This window comes from Leptinotarsa decemlineata, unplaced genomic scaffold, assembly GCF_025532065.1.
Source record: "Leptinotarsa decemlineata unplaced genomic scaffold, Ldec_3_MD MMD2_P_RNA_scaffold_12, whole genome shotgun sequence".
NCBI classification, from domain to species: Eukaryota; Metazoa; Arthropoda; class Insecta; order Coleoptera; family Chrysomelidae; genus Leptinotarsa; species Leptinotarsa decemlineata.
In genome coordinates, this window is record NW_027412526.1 from 14,832,394 (window position 1) to 14,849,718 (window position 17,325).

At 32.0% G+C, this 17,325-nt stretch overlaps 1 protein-coding gene across 1 annotated transcript in view; it reads left to right on the forward strand.

Annotated features, from left to right (window-relative positions):
• Window positions 1-17,325, forward strand: part of centrocortin (cerebellar degeneration-related protein 2-like) — a 420,172-nt gene continuing 402,847 nt past the window's right edge. Inside the window, exon 1 of the mRNA XM_074174753.1 lies at window positions 1-303. Within this exon, the coding sequence (XP_074030854.1) occupies window positions 237-303 (67 nt within the window). The 5' untranslated portion in view covers window positions 1-236. The remainder of the gene's footprint in view (window positions 304-17,325) is intronic.

Sequence of the window (17,325 nt, forward strand, 5' to 3'; positions counted from 1 at the left end):
GACTGCGCCGTTTTGAAAGAACACCTTCCCGACCGCTCTTCCCATGTGCTTCGCTATCATCTTCTGCCACTGTCAAAATTAAAGATTTCTTCAGTGAAATAACGTGTACGCGGTTTGCGTAAATCGTCTTTGTTATGGTGTTCTATACGAGATAGTGTGTGAAAAAGTGTTTTGTTTTTGCCCAGACTGTAATTTACTGTTTTTCCTCTGGATAAACTGGAACTGAGAAAGGGGCAATGGCAAGTTTCGAAGATTTGGAAAGAGACTGGTCCATGTTGTCCGAAGATACCTGGACTATAGACGGTGAGTTTTTGCATGGAAATTATCAAATCAGCGTTTTGGTGCGAGTGTTTTAGTGCGAGAACTACTTGTTTGCCGAAACATCAACAATAAACAACTCTTGCTATTTAAATGGTTAGTCGTTTATGAATGTCAATGACAGTGCTTCTCTTCAGATGATAGCTGAAAGGTGACTCCTTCTACTTGTTTTCATGGTCTACCTTTGAGCGGTGTTTTACCCACGCATTTCTTTCTGATGTCAATGAGACACCAATCAACATTCTTTTGTCACTTACTCCTTATCTAGAGCGGACTACTTTAAAATTTTGAGAAGGAATAGATATTAAGATCGCTTGAAAAAGCACCATTTTCAGTACTTTTGATGAAAAAAGCAATGGTATGACGTCACCCTCTGACGAAAGAAAGCTATCACCTTTTTTTTCAGATAGAAAAGGGGCCTTGTTTGATAGGACTTTCAATTCTCTATCCATCCGTGGTTTATTTTCGCAAGTTGGAGCAACCGTTCCTGAGTAATTAGGTAATAAGTTTTATATTCTTAAGAATTTGCAAACAATAAATGTCCTACTGATTTCAATACAAATTCTATTAGAAACTCAGTTTAGTTTATCCCAATGTTTATTAAAAACCTAAATAGCTCAAAAACGAGACTATATATAAAATAAAACCATATATTTTTTAGTCTATATAAAATGTACATCTACGAAAAGTTTCATGAAAAATTGAGATAGTGAAGTTAAATTTTTGAATGATGTACTCATGTTGATTTGACAAAAGATGCTTGCAACGATTTCAACACTTCATAAAGTAAGGAATACATTTGTAAACACACTTCATTTGAATTTTGTGCAGATATAAAACTATTAATTATTCAGGATTGGCTAGTACGAGTACGAAAGTAAACCGATGTTGGCGAGAGTGTGGGACACACAACAAAGATCACAATGCTCACCTTTTCCAATTTCATTAGTTCGTTGTTTCATTGTCTAATTTGATATAGAATGCTTTGAAACCCCAGAAAGAACCAATACCATTTAAAATCGAAATGAATAGCTGAAAATAATAATTATATTGAGCAAAAAAACCCTGAAATGAAATTACAATAAAATACAAGCCAAAAAATGAAAATTGAATAATTAAACAGAAAAAAACCGAATAAAAATTAAAAGATTTCAAGCAAGTTACTTCACGACGTTTCGATTGTTAATTCGGGTGATAACCTGAAAACGATTGTGTATAGTTACAGTCATCACCAGAAAATGATTGTGTTTTTCTAATTGTTCAATTTTTTGCTTGCATCTCATTTCATTGTAATTTCATTTCAGGATTTTTTTGCTTGATGTAATTGTTATTTTCAGGTATTCGTTTTAATTTTCAATTAGACAATGGAAGTCCGAACTAATGAAATTTACCATGAGCATTGTCAACCACTTTCAAATACTCGCCTTTCATTTGAGAATAAGTTGATAACGCCCTTTGGGCGAAAAGTGATGCCACACCATTGCTTTTTATTTCAGAGTATCAAAAATGATGCCGTTTTACGTAACTTTGTCTAACCTTGATATCTTGTAACATTCAAAAGTCAAGGGAGTTTTTACGTACATATAAATGTTGAAAAATCTAAGAGAGGAATCTTTAATCCATTTAAGAAATCAGTGTTTTAGAATAGGCGTGTACTGGCAAACCGCGTAGCAAGTGCCTCAGGGAGTTTCTCGCTCTCATTAATTTTTACTTTTACATTGTAAAAGGTAATGTCAAGTTCATTCGAGAGTTCACTCTTCAATCCTGCGGCATATCGGCTATCGGCTGTTCAACTTTTACTTTTAAAAATAAACTAGAATTCGACTTTGGCAGTATGTTAGTCATCTCTTTGAAATCACAACGCTAATTCAGTATTATAGAAATTTTTCCAGAAAGTTAACATAATCGACCTGTCTATTGATAACACTTTTTCTACACGAGTACAAAATACTGTCTCCTGTCACACGTTTCGCTAACCAAATTAGGGAAAAGCAATTAAGTTCAAAATAAACTCTTCACATTGGTGTGTGTATAGATGATGTTAAAAGTTACTTTCAAATATAAACTGAAAAAGACCTCTCGAATCAACTGCTTTCACAAGAACAATGAATTACAATTTTTCTATAACGAATGCCTATTAAAAAGCAAAAATGCTTTTCCTCTAAAAATGATTTGTCCCAAATGTATACCTCCTTACAATTTAAACAGTATTTTTGTTATGGTGTGGAAAAAGTGTTTTCGATAGATTCATTTCACACCAGATAATCCGAATTTTACTTATCAAGTAACCAACCAGATTTTCAAATTAGAATGTTTTATATTTAGTTTCGATAAATTCAATAAAAAAAAATGTTTACATTACTTTCCATTAAATTTAATGGTAGTGCCGTTCACTACAAAAGTGACCTAGGCTTCATTCCTGAGGATTTTAAAAAATATTTATGTGGTTCTGAACTTTCAGTAAAAAAAATTTCACTGCCTTTTCATGAGAAGTATGATTCTAAAAGCGTCAAATCAAAACCTTTGTGGTGACACAGTATGTTCGAGAGTATGATAATTTTTGGAGTAAAAAAATGTTTCATAAAATTTCTGAATTAATCACAGAACATTTTTGAAACTGTAATGCTATCATTCAGATTTGAATACAGATTTGAATTGTAGATACATAGAATACATATTTGAAATCTCCTGAAGGCCTAAATTTTTAATATAATTGTACTTTTCTGTACAGTTTATGCAAGTTTTTGAATACTGAAACTATTGTCATGAATAAATAATAGAATCGTAAAACTACCATTGCTACATTTTATTATAAACATTTTGAAAAGGTTCTCAATATCAGTTCGTTTTTGAGTAAAACAATTAATCTTTTTCATGTGAATATCTATTTCAAAAAATGTATTATTTTCTGTTTTTGATCGACCTTCTTTGGGTATTTTCATCAATAATCTGAGAAATATGAAATTTATAATATAGAAATGTATACAAATGCGTAGAAAGGGCAAACTTTTTAGTTTACCCCGATAAGTTATTACGTAAAATCAAAGTATTTTTCACAAAGAAAAAAAGTTCAATTTATCAGTAACTTATTGTATTTACCAATTATGCCTATCAAAAATATTGCTAAGAAATAATACAATACTTATAATATTTCGGAGGCCAAAATCTGCCTACGTCTTCAGAAATGGACAAAAAATTCGAATATAATATGTAGTTATCCCTATTCCTTAACTTCTTCGACAGATACCACAAAAAATGATTTTCGTTCAGTATTATTATCATTTCGAAAATGTAACTGAAAATTTTATTTCTTTCCAAACAATTTTCTAGAAGTTGTGTTAGTGTGTTACAAAAAATTGCTATACGGGCAAAGAAAGATAATAGATTGGAAAGCATGTTATTATTTCTAAATACTCATTTCTGCCCCTATGTTGTTTCTAATCATAATTTCCTTTAATGATACACTCTAATTAATTAGTTATTCATTTTTTCAAAGATGTAAAAAACTGTTTTATACAAATTGGGCCAGTGGAGCAGTGCACTGAAGCGTTTTGCTGGTAATTTGGAAATTATATTAACGTAAACTTGAATTGAAACGAGTTCAACTTTAATTTGCACTACCCTTTTTGCAATATATGGAAGAAACCAAATAGAATATTTGGTTTTTATGCTCATAATCGTCGTGATGCAGCACCAAATTATTTTTGATCATGACTTGATTCGCTCATTTAAATTTCACTTCTCTGGTTCATGCCATTATATAGGCCGTTTTTTTAGCTGATACCACTATTGCTATTTCGGAAACGGTAAGAACTACAAGGTCTGTTGCATTGGACAAAAGTTTCCTACTTTGGGGAAACTAGAATGGCATTTATCCAGATCGAGAATATCAGTGGTTGTTTTTGAAATATTCGCCAAAAATTGAATTGTCGAATTTCGTTTTTTGGCTCTACCGCATCCATTTCTAAAGATATAAAAAAGGCAGAGAAAATTTACTGTTTTATATTTGTTGTAATTTGATATAAACCAATTTGTAGTGCAAAGTTTCGTATATTAGATTTCATCAACTTTATTGTTTTATAAATACGGAAATATAGTTTTTCTCAATGATTTTAATAGCCACTGTAATGAAAAAGTCAGCTATGTTACAAAAAATGTTTTTCCCGACGTTTTTATCATCGTCACTGCATGATCATGCAATTCCCGGTTCAGAACTCAAATATATAGATAAACTGCACATATCGGAAGAACATGTCATATAAATACCAAGTAACAAACAGAAAAAATTATTGTCAAAATACTTATAACCATCTACGTCGTTCACGATATCTCATTAGATGTTCGAATTGTCATCCATCGGTCCTTAACACATATTCGCTCTTGAAATAGTAATTTTGTCAGTTACTTGCAGATTTCATGGTGGCGTTGGCAAAAACACTCAAATCATTAACACTACCGTGACAGTCCACCAAAGTAGTATCATCCGCAGAAAGAAAACATTTTTTAGGAAGTATGTGGTAGTATAGGTCATTTATATATAGTATACACAAGATTGGTCCCAGTACAGAACTCTGGGGCACACCATGTTTGACAGATTTCACATTCGATTTAATCCCATGTAATGATACACACTGTGATCTATTGTGCAAATAGGATTCAAAGAATTTAAGGGACAGTCCGCGGATACCATAATAGGAAAGTTTCTTAAGCAGAGTATCATGCGAAACACAATCAAATGCCTTCGATAGATCGCACAACGTTATGAATGAATGTCTGCCCTCCTCAAAACCTATCACTATACATCAGTGTGAAAGCAGCCACGAGTTCTAGCCATGGATTTGTCGATGCGAAGCGGGAGATCCGATAATCAGCGGCTCCCAAAATACGGAACAAATCAATGGCCAGCCATGAATTTACTGATTAACCTGAAATGTATGCGATTGAAAACAAGTATAACAATAAATCCTCCATATCAAAAATTGTCGAAAATATCAAGTCATTAGAAATTGTTGGAATATATATGAGTTTAAAGAAAATCCATGATTCATCGAATCCAAAACTTATTAAAATATTTCGTGGATGAAGATTTTTTTTGAAATGCATTCAATTCAGCATACAGAATAAGACCCTTATGTCAAAATATTTTGTCGGGCAGAAAATCAACCCCCACCCCGAATTAAATAATTTTCAAAGAAAGATCCATAACTCTTTCAAATATTGTTTTAATTGGGATTTTTTTCTTTGAATGTATTCATTTTAGCGTACTTAAAAAACCCTATGTCAAAATATTTTGTCGGGCAGAAAATCAACCCCCACCCCGAATAAAATAATTTTCAAAGAAAAATCCATAACTCTTTCAAATATTGTTTGAATTTGTAATTTTTTCTTTGAATGTATTCATTTTAGCGAACTCAAGAAGATCCCTATGTCAAAATATTTTGTCGGGCAGAAAATCAACCACCACCCCGAATAAAATAATTTTCAAAGAAAAATCCATAACTCTTTCAAATATTCATTTTAGCGTACTTAAGAAGACCCCTATGTCAAAATATTTTGTCGGGCAGAAAATCAAGTCCCAGCTCGAATAAAATAATTTTCAAAGAAAAATCCATAACTCTCAAATATTGTTTGAATTGGAATTTTTTCCTTTGAATGTATTCATTTTAGCGTAATTAAAAAGATCCCTATGTCAAAATATTTTGTCGGGCAGAAAATCAAGTCCCACCTCGAATTAAATAATTTTCAAAGAAAAATCCATACCTCTTTCGATTATTTTTCGGAAGGGAATTTTTTCCTTGAAATGTATTCATGTATTCAATTGAGCGTCCAATAACCATCTCGTATGTTTGAAGGTGATTGACAATGTTTCATGATGAATTTCACTAGTTCGGACTTCCATTGTCTACTATATAAAATGATTTGAAATTCCTGAAACCACTAAAAAAGAATAATTAAAAATGAATAGCTGAAAATAACAATTATATTAAGCAAAAATAAACCTGAAATGGAATAATAGTGAAATAACCTACAAGTAAAAATATAACAATTGAATAAATAAAAAATAAAGGAATGAAAAAAGAAAATAATAAAAAATGTAGAGATTCCAAGTCACGTTAGATTTAAAATAATAAACAAACGTCAAGCAGTTATGGAAAGCAGAAGAATAGTGGAATTGCGTAACAAGTACTTAGAACAAATAACTAAATATAGGCTAGAACAACGGCAAATTTTTTATTTGGACGAAGCTTGGTATGACACTCACGACACAGTTACGAAATGGTGGACTGGTGGTTCGAGAATGTGTACGCCTAACATGCCTGCAAACAAAGGATCGCGACTAATCATTGTGCATTGCGGAGGAAGTAAAGGATTGGTTCTGAATTCTTTGAAATTATGTGGAAAAAAACTTGAGGACTGCAATGTTGACTATCATAAGAACATGGAAGCTAATATTTTTAAGGAATGGTTTGAAAACAATTGATCCCAAATTTAAATGCGAATAGTGTATTAGTTCTTGACAACGCTTCCTATTATTCGCGACAGCTCATCAAAGTACCGAATAAAAATTCGAGGAAAGATGGAATACAAAGTTTTTTAATGGATAACAATTTGTATTTTGAAGATAACTATACCAAACACCAACTACTTGAAGTTTTACAGACATAAACATTTGAAAAAGTGTATGCCCTTGAGAGTATTGCTGAAAAGTATGGACACACCATATTGAGACTTCCCCCCTATTTTTGTGTTTTCAATCCCATCGAGTTGATTTGGGGAAAATAAAAACAAAGCATCAGGCGTAAAAATAATTTTCCAAAATTTGATAAGAAGGTGATAGAGCCAGTTAAAGAAGAAGTATCTAATATTGCCGAAAAAGACTGGCAAAAAAGGATTGAAAAAGTAATTTTAGTTGAAAAAGACTATATGGAGATTGGACACTTCCATATCAATGGTTAAAATTAATTCATTATTGATTTAAATGACGACAGTGAGAGTGAAACGGAGAATATGGAAGAGGAATTATCAGAAGCTTTCGAAGAAAGTTAGTGAAGTGTATTTGAAGCGATCGATTGTATATACCTATACATATATGTGAGTAAGTAGTTAGGTTAGGTTAGATCACAAGTGAGTGGGTCTATTTGACCCTCCACCGCAACCCGCAAGGGTTTATTGTGGTTCACATATATTCAAATGCGAGTAAGAAGTATTCAGAAGTATTTTCAATCATCACTCTGTTATTTGAATCCTTACTTTCCCACTCATCTATATAAACGAAATATATATATGTATATATATATATATATATATATATATATATATACCGGGTGTCCCACATTTTATGTGACAGGCAATATCTGGTTTGTTGAAGGAGATACACAAAAATGTTTCATACAAAAGTTTTAGGAGTTCATGAGAGCTATATTTTGATATAATTTTTAAATATACAGGGTGTTTGGTGTAGGTGCTACAGACCAAAATTCCATTTTTTAAAATAGAACGCCCTGTATATCATTACATATTCAGATGCTACGTTAAATTCTGATATCATTTCATGTTTGGTTTTTGAAATTCGATTACGGCGTTGTTGAGTTATTGCACTTTTCCTTAAATATAAAGTTTCAAAAAAACTTATTTACTCGTACACGAATCCAGTCTATATCTTTTATTAAATTGAACTAGACTACTACTGAATACAAACCATTATTCTCACCTCTACGATACGATATCGATATCAGTTGAATATAATATTGAAATTCTTGAGAATGTGACTAACTTGAGGGTAAATTGCTTTATATTGCACAATTTCATCAAGTAGCTTATGCTTGTTGATGCCATAGTAACAAATGTTGTTGAATTGTATCTACTTGTCAGTTCGATTCAGTGATTCTTTGCAAAACAGTAACTGTGTTCTTTGTGCGAAAACTCCAGTATGCCTTTCGCGTTTAGTCCAAGTGATTGCATTGATATGTTATTAATTTTTGGGGAATGTCAGAAAAACTGCCGTCAAGCACAACGTCTATACCAAGAACGTTTTCCAGACAGACCCATTCCGTCACGAATGACTTTTTCGAGAGTTGTAGAAAAATTGCGAACTGGGTCATTTCCTTCTACTATAAAGCATCGTCATCATACGAGATCTGTTAGAACTGAAGATTTAGAGATCAATGTGTTGGCTTATATTATTATTCATCCACATGTTTCTATCCGTACTCTTGCAGAAGAAGTCGGTGTGAGTAAATCTAATGTACAGAGAATTCTGAAAGAAAATAAATACCACCCATTCAAAATTCAGTTGGTACAAGGTTTGAAACCCACGGACTTTGAACGACGACTTGAATTCATTGCTTGTATTCAGGTAATATTACATGAAAGTCCTAACATATTCAGTCAAATTTTGTGGAGCGATGAATCGCGATTCCACAATAATGGAGTTGTGAATCGACATAACAGTCACTATTGGTCTCAAGAAAATCCCCACTGGGTCCGCGAAAGTAATTTTCAAACTACTTGGGGTATTAATGTATGGTGTGGATTGTTCAATGGCCGCATCATAGGACCTTACTTTTTCAATGAAAATCTCAATGGATTGCGATATTTACATTTTCTAGAAAATGATTTGATCCAGTTGATGGAAGATATTCCCATAGTAGAACGTCAAGGAATTTGGTGGCAACAAGATGGTGCTCCTCCTCACAATTCACAGGTTGTTACTGAATATCTGGATAGAACGTACCCAAATAGATGGATTGGTAATAAGGGTCCAATTCGGTGGCCGGCTCGTTCCCCAGATTGATCACCGCTTGATTTTTTCCTATGGGGTTATTTAAAAGATATTGTTTTTACTACTCCCCCTTTGAATGTGGATGATCTGAAAATGAAAATTCGACTAGCGTGCAGTGATATTACGCCTGATATTATAAGAGCGAGAGAAGTGATTCGACGTTTCGAAGCCTGTATAATATCTAATGGGCATCACTTTGAACAATTTTTATGACTTATTTCTAGGTACCTACCATTCTTATGAAATTATTTATCAAGTTATATTATTTACATTGTTATTAATTAAAGATTTGTTTTCGAATACACCTCTTTCAATTTCGCAATTGTTTCATATTCAAAATGATTCCTGACTGAATTCCACAACTCAAAATTGAAACCATTACTTCGAACACCCAAAATTTTGACTAATTTTTATGTGATCTGATGCAGAGAGAATAATTGTATGAGATATTTTTAAAAATAATAGTCGTTCTCAAGACTTTACATTTTAAGCAATAACTCAACAACGCCGTAACCGAATTTCAAAAACCAAACATGAAATGATATCAGAATTTAACGTAGCATCTGAATATGTAATGATATACAGGGCGTTCTATTTTAAAAAATTGAATTTTGGTCTGTAGCACCTACACCAAACACCCTGTATATTTAAAAATTATATCAAAATATAGCTCCCATGAACTCCTAAAACTTTTGTATGAAACATTTTTGTGTATCTCCTTCAACAAACCAGATATTGCCTGTCACATAAAATATGGGACACCCGGTATATATATATATATATATATATATATATATATATATATATATATATATATATATATATATATATATGAGTACTCTTTTAAGTTAGTCCAAGCTTTCAGAAAATTTTATTTCCATCATCAGGGAAACTACAATAATATAAGTTTTAAGGTAAGATCAAAAATATTAAATGTTCATGACTTACATCTTATGTGAGGATGGTTACATTGATGTTGAAGAAACAATGTTGATACATTGGAGAAGATGAAACTTGATATACAATTCTAAATGCTTGAGATTATTTTTTATAAAATATTGTTTTTCGTCAGACCCTTATTCACATCATGCGTGCAGGATTCAAATGAACGAGTCTGAGAATAGAACGTTAAAAATGCCAGAGTGACATCTGTCAATTGATACAACTTATATATTCTCACTAGGAGTACCAAGTGTACTCTAGTGTATAATGTAAAATTTATGTTTGAATAAAATTATTATGAAAGATTAAATTTAAGATATATTATACAATGGAATTGTTCAAATTGATATTGTTTTTGTAAAAGCTCTTATCTAGAGTCAATAAGTAAGAATAAATTTCACTCAAGTGATTAATGTCTGTTTTTTTAGTCATACAATTGTTATTTTCAAAAATGTAAGACATTTCTAGAAAGGACCTCTTAACTGAGATTGATTCAGTGGTTAATACTTTCATTGAGTTATAATTCATATGGTGGTCAAACTTATTCACATGGTTTGCTAAAGAGCATCTTTCTGGATGTCACTTTTGTGCGAAGTAATTCTAGCACCTAATGATCGTGAAGTTTGGCCAACATATATCTTATCACATGATTGACACGGAGTACTATACACAACATTCACTTGGTTTATTAAAGGGACCTTGTCTTTGACTTTGCTATGGATTGATTTAATGGTAAGTACCGTTTTATTGGCTATTTTAATGTTAGGTAAATTTTGAAAAATCCTAGATAGTTTGGGAGTGATCTCCTTGATAAAAGGTAAGGATGTAAAAATGAATTGGGCTGGAGCATCACCAGTTATATTGTCATTGACAGGGAGGGTTAAATTGGAAGTTGAATTATAGTTTTTCAGAGATGTTGTGTACTGAACAAAATATTATTTATCAAATGAATTGGATAAGAATTTTCTATGAAAAGATTTGCAAGAATTTTAAGATTTTTATTATGGAAGCTTATATCTGAGATTTTTAGCACTCTATTTTTCAGTTGCTTGACCAAGTTCACTTTCATCGAATGGGAAAGCAAACCTTTGGAACTCCCATGGGAGCATCTATTTCCCCAATATTAGCAGCATATGTGATGGATGATGTATTGGACACAGTATTACCAGTATTATCCTTTAAACCTCATTTTTTGAAAAAATATGTAGATGATATCATAGTTTCATTGCCTCATGATGGCATCAATGAGATTCTTGACACTCTCAACAGTTACGACCCATACATTCAGTTTACGATAGAAACAGAAGATAACTTGCAGTCAGTACCATTCCTTGATACAAAGTTCATCAGAACAACAGATAACAAAGTCTTAATTGACTGGTACAGAAAACCTTGCAGCTCAGGTACATACATGAAATACGGAACAAATTAATGGCCAGCCATGAATTTACTGAACAACCTGAAATGTATGCGATTAAAAACAAGTATAACAATAAATCCTGCATATCAAAAACTGTCGAGAATATCAAGTCATTAGAAATTGTTGGAATATATACATATAAGTTTAAAGATCATCCATGATTCATCAAATCCATAACTTATTAAAATATTTCGTGATTGGAGATTTTTTTTGAAATGCATTCAATTCAGCATACAGAATAAGACCCTTATGCCAAAATATTTTGTCGGGCAGAAAATCAACCCCCACCCCGAATTAAATAATTTTCAAAGAAAGATCCATAACTCTTTCAAATATTGTTTGGATTGCGATTTTTTTCTGTGAATGTATTGATTTTAGCGTACTTGAGAAGACCCATATGCAAAAATATTTTGTCGGGCAGAAAATCAGCCCCCACCCCGAATAAAATAATTTTCAAAGAAAAATCCATAACTCTTTCAAATATTGTTTGAATTGGGATTTTTTCTTTGAATGTATTCATTTTAGCGTACTCAAGAAGATCCCTATGTCAAAATATTTTGTCGGGCAGAAAATCAACCCCCACCCCGAATAAAATAATTTTCAAAGAAAAATCCATAACTCTTTCAAATATTGTTTGAATTTGTAATTTTTTCTTTGAATGTATTCATTTTAGCGTACTTGAAAAGACCCCCTTGTCAAAATATTTTGTCGGGCAGAAAATCAACCCCCACCCCGAATTAAATAATTTTCAAAGAAAAATCCATAACTCTTTCAAATATTGTTTGAATTTGTAATTTTTTCTTTGAATGTATTCATTTTAGCGTACTTAAAAAGACCCCTATGTCAAAATATTTTGTCGGGCAGAAAATCAACCCCCACCCCGAATAAAATAATTTTCATAGAAAAATCCATAACTCTTTCAAATATTGTTTGAATTGATATTTTTTCTTTGAATGTATTCATTTTAGCGTACTTAAGAAGAACCCTATGTCAAAATATTTTGTCGGGCAGAAAATCAACCCCCACCCCGAATAAAATAATTTTCAAAGAAAAATCCATAACTCTTTCAAATATTGTTTGAATTGGGATTTTTTTCTTTGAATGTATTCATTTTAGCGTACTCAAAAAGAACCATATGTCAAAATATTTTGTCGGGCAGAAAATCAACCCCCACCCCGAATAAACTAATTTTCAAAGAAAAATCCATAACTCTTTCAAATATTGTTTGAATTGGGATTTTTTTCTTTGAATGTATTCATTTTAGCGTACTCAAGAAGATCCCTATGTCAAAATATTTTGTCGGTCAGAAAATCAACCCCCACCCCGAATAAAATAATTTTCAAAGAAAAATCCATAACTCTTTCAAATATTGTTTGAATTTGTAATTTCTTCTTTGAATGTATTCATTTTAGCGTACTTAAAAAGAACCGTATGTCAAAATATTTTGTCGGGCAGAAAATCAACCCCCACCCCACCGATTAAAATAATTTTCTGAAAAAAATACATAAATAAACATTCAAGTTTTGGACGATACAAGAAAGTCACATAGGAATCAAAAGACTTCGATCACGATAAATCAAACCAATTTGATCTATATTTGATGACAGAAGAAGAAATACAATCAGCTGGAAGAGCAGAATGTTTAAAATGTAGAACATTTTTCACAACACGAGGATTGAAAATCCACATGCGAGAAGTGCATTCGATCGATACTACAAGTTCCTATTAAAATTCCAATCCCGATAATGATTTCGAAGAAGAATTTGACCTTGGAAACAAAGAAGTTCCATTTCATATCCATGTATCTAATTTGAGAAGAAATGTACATATTATTAAACGTATTCCGAAGGCTGCAAGGTAACTCACTGCAATTACCCTCACAAAATTAATTAACGAATGTGTATCCAGGAATTCCGTCACTGCTTGGAAAAATTTGCTCATGTTTGCTTATAAAAGTTTTAGTATTCAGAGAACTAAAGATAATCGAAAAATTTCAATCACAACAATAGTGAAGAAAAATTTGAATAGTTTCAAGAATAATATTACGAGATCGACAAATTGTTATTCCAAAATTTTTAATAAACATACAAATTATAATGACATCCTCAAAAAACAAGTACTCTCGAAAGTCTCTGACGGTGATATAACAGCAGCTGTTAGATTTCTCTATTCTACTGATAGTCCTGCTGAATTTGATGCTGCAATATTGGAAGAATTACGAACTAAACATCCTGCTCCTAAAAGTTTATACAATTCAGAACAATATACAACTTCTCATAGTCCTATCCCAAACTATCCAGGATTTTTCAAAATTTACCTAACATTAAAATAGCCAATAAAACGGTACTTACCATTAAATCAATCCATAGCAAAGTCAAAGACAAGGTCCCTTTAATAAACCAAGTGAATGTTGTGTATAGTACTCTGTGTCAATCATGTGATAAGATATATGTTGGCCAAACTTCACGATCATTAGGTGCTAGAATTACTTCGCACAAAAGTGACATCCAGAAAGATGCTCTTTAGCAGACCATGTGAATAAGTTTGACCACCATATGAATTATAACTCAATGAAAGTATTAACCACTGAATCAATCTCAGTTAAGAGGTCCTTTCTAGAAATGTCTTACATTTTTGAAAATAACAATTGTATGACTAAAAAAACAGACATTAATCACTTGAGTGAAATTTATTCTTACTTATTGACTCTAGATAAGAGCTTTTACAAAAACAATATCAATTTGAACAATTCCATTGTATAATATATCTTAAATTTAATCTTTCATAATAATTTTATTCAAACATAAATTTTACATTATACACTAGAGTACACTTGGTACTCCTAGTGAGAATATATAAGTTTTATCAATTGACAGATGTCACTCTGGCATTTTTAACGTTCTATTCTCAGACTCGTTCATTTGAATCCTGCACGCATGATGTGAATAAGGGTCTGACGAAAAACAATATTTCATAAAAAATAATCTCAAGCATTTAGAATTGTATATCAAGTTTCATCTTCTCCAATGTATCAACATTGTTTCTTCAACATCAATGTAACCATCCTCACATAAGATGTAAGTCATGAACATTTAATATTTTTGATCTTACCTTAAAACTTATATTATTGTAGTTTCCCTGATGATGGAAATAAAATTTTCTGAAAGCTTGGACTAACTTAAAAGAGTACTCATATATATATATATATATATATATATATATATATATATACCGGGTGTCCCATATTTTATGTGACAGGCAATATCTGGTTTGTTGAAGGAGATACACAAAAATGTTTCATACAAAAGTTTTAGGAGTTCATGGGAGCTATATTTTGATATAATTTTTAAATATACAGGGTGTTTGGTGTAGGTGCTACAGACCAAAATTCAATTTTTTAAAATAGAACGCCCTGTATATCATTACATATTCAGATGCTACGTTAAATTCTGATATCATTTCATGTTTGGTTTTTGAAATTCGGTTACGGCGTTGTTGAGTTATTGCTTAAAATGTAAAGTCTTGAGAACGACTATTATTTTTAAAAATATCTCATACAATTATTCTCTCTGCATCAGATCACATAAAAATTAGTCAAAATTTTGGGTGTTCGAAGTAATGGTTTCAATTTTGAGTTGTGGAATTCAGTCAGGAATCATTTTGAATATGAAACAATTGCGAAATTGAAAGAGGTGTATTCGAAAACAAATCTTTAATTAATAACAATGTAAATAATATAACTTGATAAATAATTTCATAAGAATGGTAGGTACCTAGAAATAAGTCATAAAAATTGTTCAAAGTGATGCCCATTAGATATTATACAGGCTTCGAAACGTCGAATCACTTCTCTCGCTCTTATAATATCAGGCGTAATATCACTGCACGCTAGTCGAATTTTCATTTTCAGATCATCCACATTCAAAGGGGGAGTAGTGAAAACAATATCTTTTAAATAACCCCATAGGAAAAAATCAAGCGGTGATCAATCTGGGGAACGAGCCGGCCACCGAATTGGACCCTTATTACCAATCCATCTATTTGGGTACGTTCTATCCAGATATTCAGTAACAACCTGTGAATTGTGAGGAGGAGCACCATCTTGTTGCCACCAAATTCCTTGACGTTCTACTATGGGAATATCTTCCATCAACTGGATCAAATCATTTTCTAGAAAATGTAAATATCGCAATCCATTGAGATTTTCATTGAAAAAGTAAGGTCCTATGATGCGGCCATTGAACAATCCACACCATACATTAATACCCCAAATAGTTTGAAAATTACTTTCGCGGACCCAGTGGGGATTTTCTTGAGACCAATAGTGACTGTTATGTCGATTCACAACTCCATTATTGTGGAATCGCGATTCATCGCTCCACAAAATTTGACTGAATATGTTAGGACTTTCATGTAATATTACCTGAATACAAGCAATGAATTCAAGTCGTCGTTCAACGTCCGTGGGTTTCAAACCTTGTACCAACTGAATTTTGAATGGGTGGTATTTATTTTCTTTCAGAATTCTCTGTACATTAGATTTACTCACACCGACTTCTTCTGCAAGAGTACGGATAGAAACATGTGGATGAATAATAATATAAGCCAACACATTGATCTCTAAATCTTCAGTTCTAACAGATCTCGTATGATGACGATGCTTTATAGTAGAAGGAAATGACCCAGTTCGCAATTTTTCTACAACTCTCGAAAAAGTCATTCGTGACGGAATGGGTCTGTCTGGAAAACGTTCTTGGTATAGACGTTGTGCTTGACGGCAGTTTTTCTGACATTCATACTGGAGTTTTCGCACAAAGAACACAGTTACTGTTTTGCAAAGAATCACTGAATCGAACTGACAAGTAGATACAATTCAACAACATTTGTTACTATGGCATCAACAAGCATAAGCTACTTGATGAAATTGTGCAATATAAAGCAATTTACCCTCAAGTTAGTCACATTCTCAAGAATTTCAATATTATATTCAACTGATATCGATATCGTATCGTAGAGGTGAGAATAATGGTTTGTATTCAGTAGTAGTCTAGTTCAATTTAATAAAAGATATAGACTGGATTCGTGTACGAATAAATAAGTTTTTTTGAAACTTTATATTTAAGGAAAAGTGCAATAACTCAACAACGCCGTAATCGAATTTCAAAAACCAAACATGAAATGATATCAGAATTTAACGTAGCATCTGAATATGTAATGATATACAGGGCGTTCTATTTTAAAAAATGGAATTTTGGTCTGTAGCACCTACACCAAACACCCTGTATATTTAAAAATTATATCAAAATATAGCTCTCATGAACTCCTAAAACTTTTGTATGAAACATTTTTGTGTATCTCCTTCAACAAACCAGATATTGCCTGTCACATAAAATGTGGGACACCCGGTATATATATATATATATATATATATATATATATATATATATATATATATATTTCGTTTATATAGATGAGTGGGAAAGTAAGGATTCAAATAACAGAGTGATGATTGAAAATACTTCTGAATACTTCTTACTCGCATTTGAATATATGTGAACCACAATAAACCCTTGCGGGTTGCGGTGGAGGGTCAAATAGACCCACTCACTTGTGATCTAACCTAACCTAACTACTTACTCACATATATGTATAGGTATATACAATCGATCGCTTCAAATAAACTTCACTAACTTTCTTCGAAAGCTTCTGATAATTCCTCTTCCATATTCTCCGTTTCACTCTCACTGTCGTCATTTAAATCAATAATGAATTAATTTTAACCATTGATATGGAAGTGTCCAATCTCCATATAGTCTTTTTCAACTAAAATTACTTTTTCAATCCTTTTTTGCCAGTCTTTTTC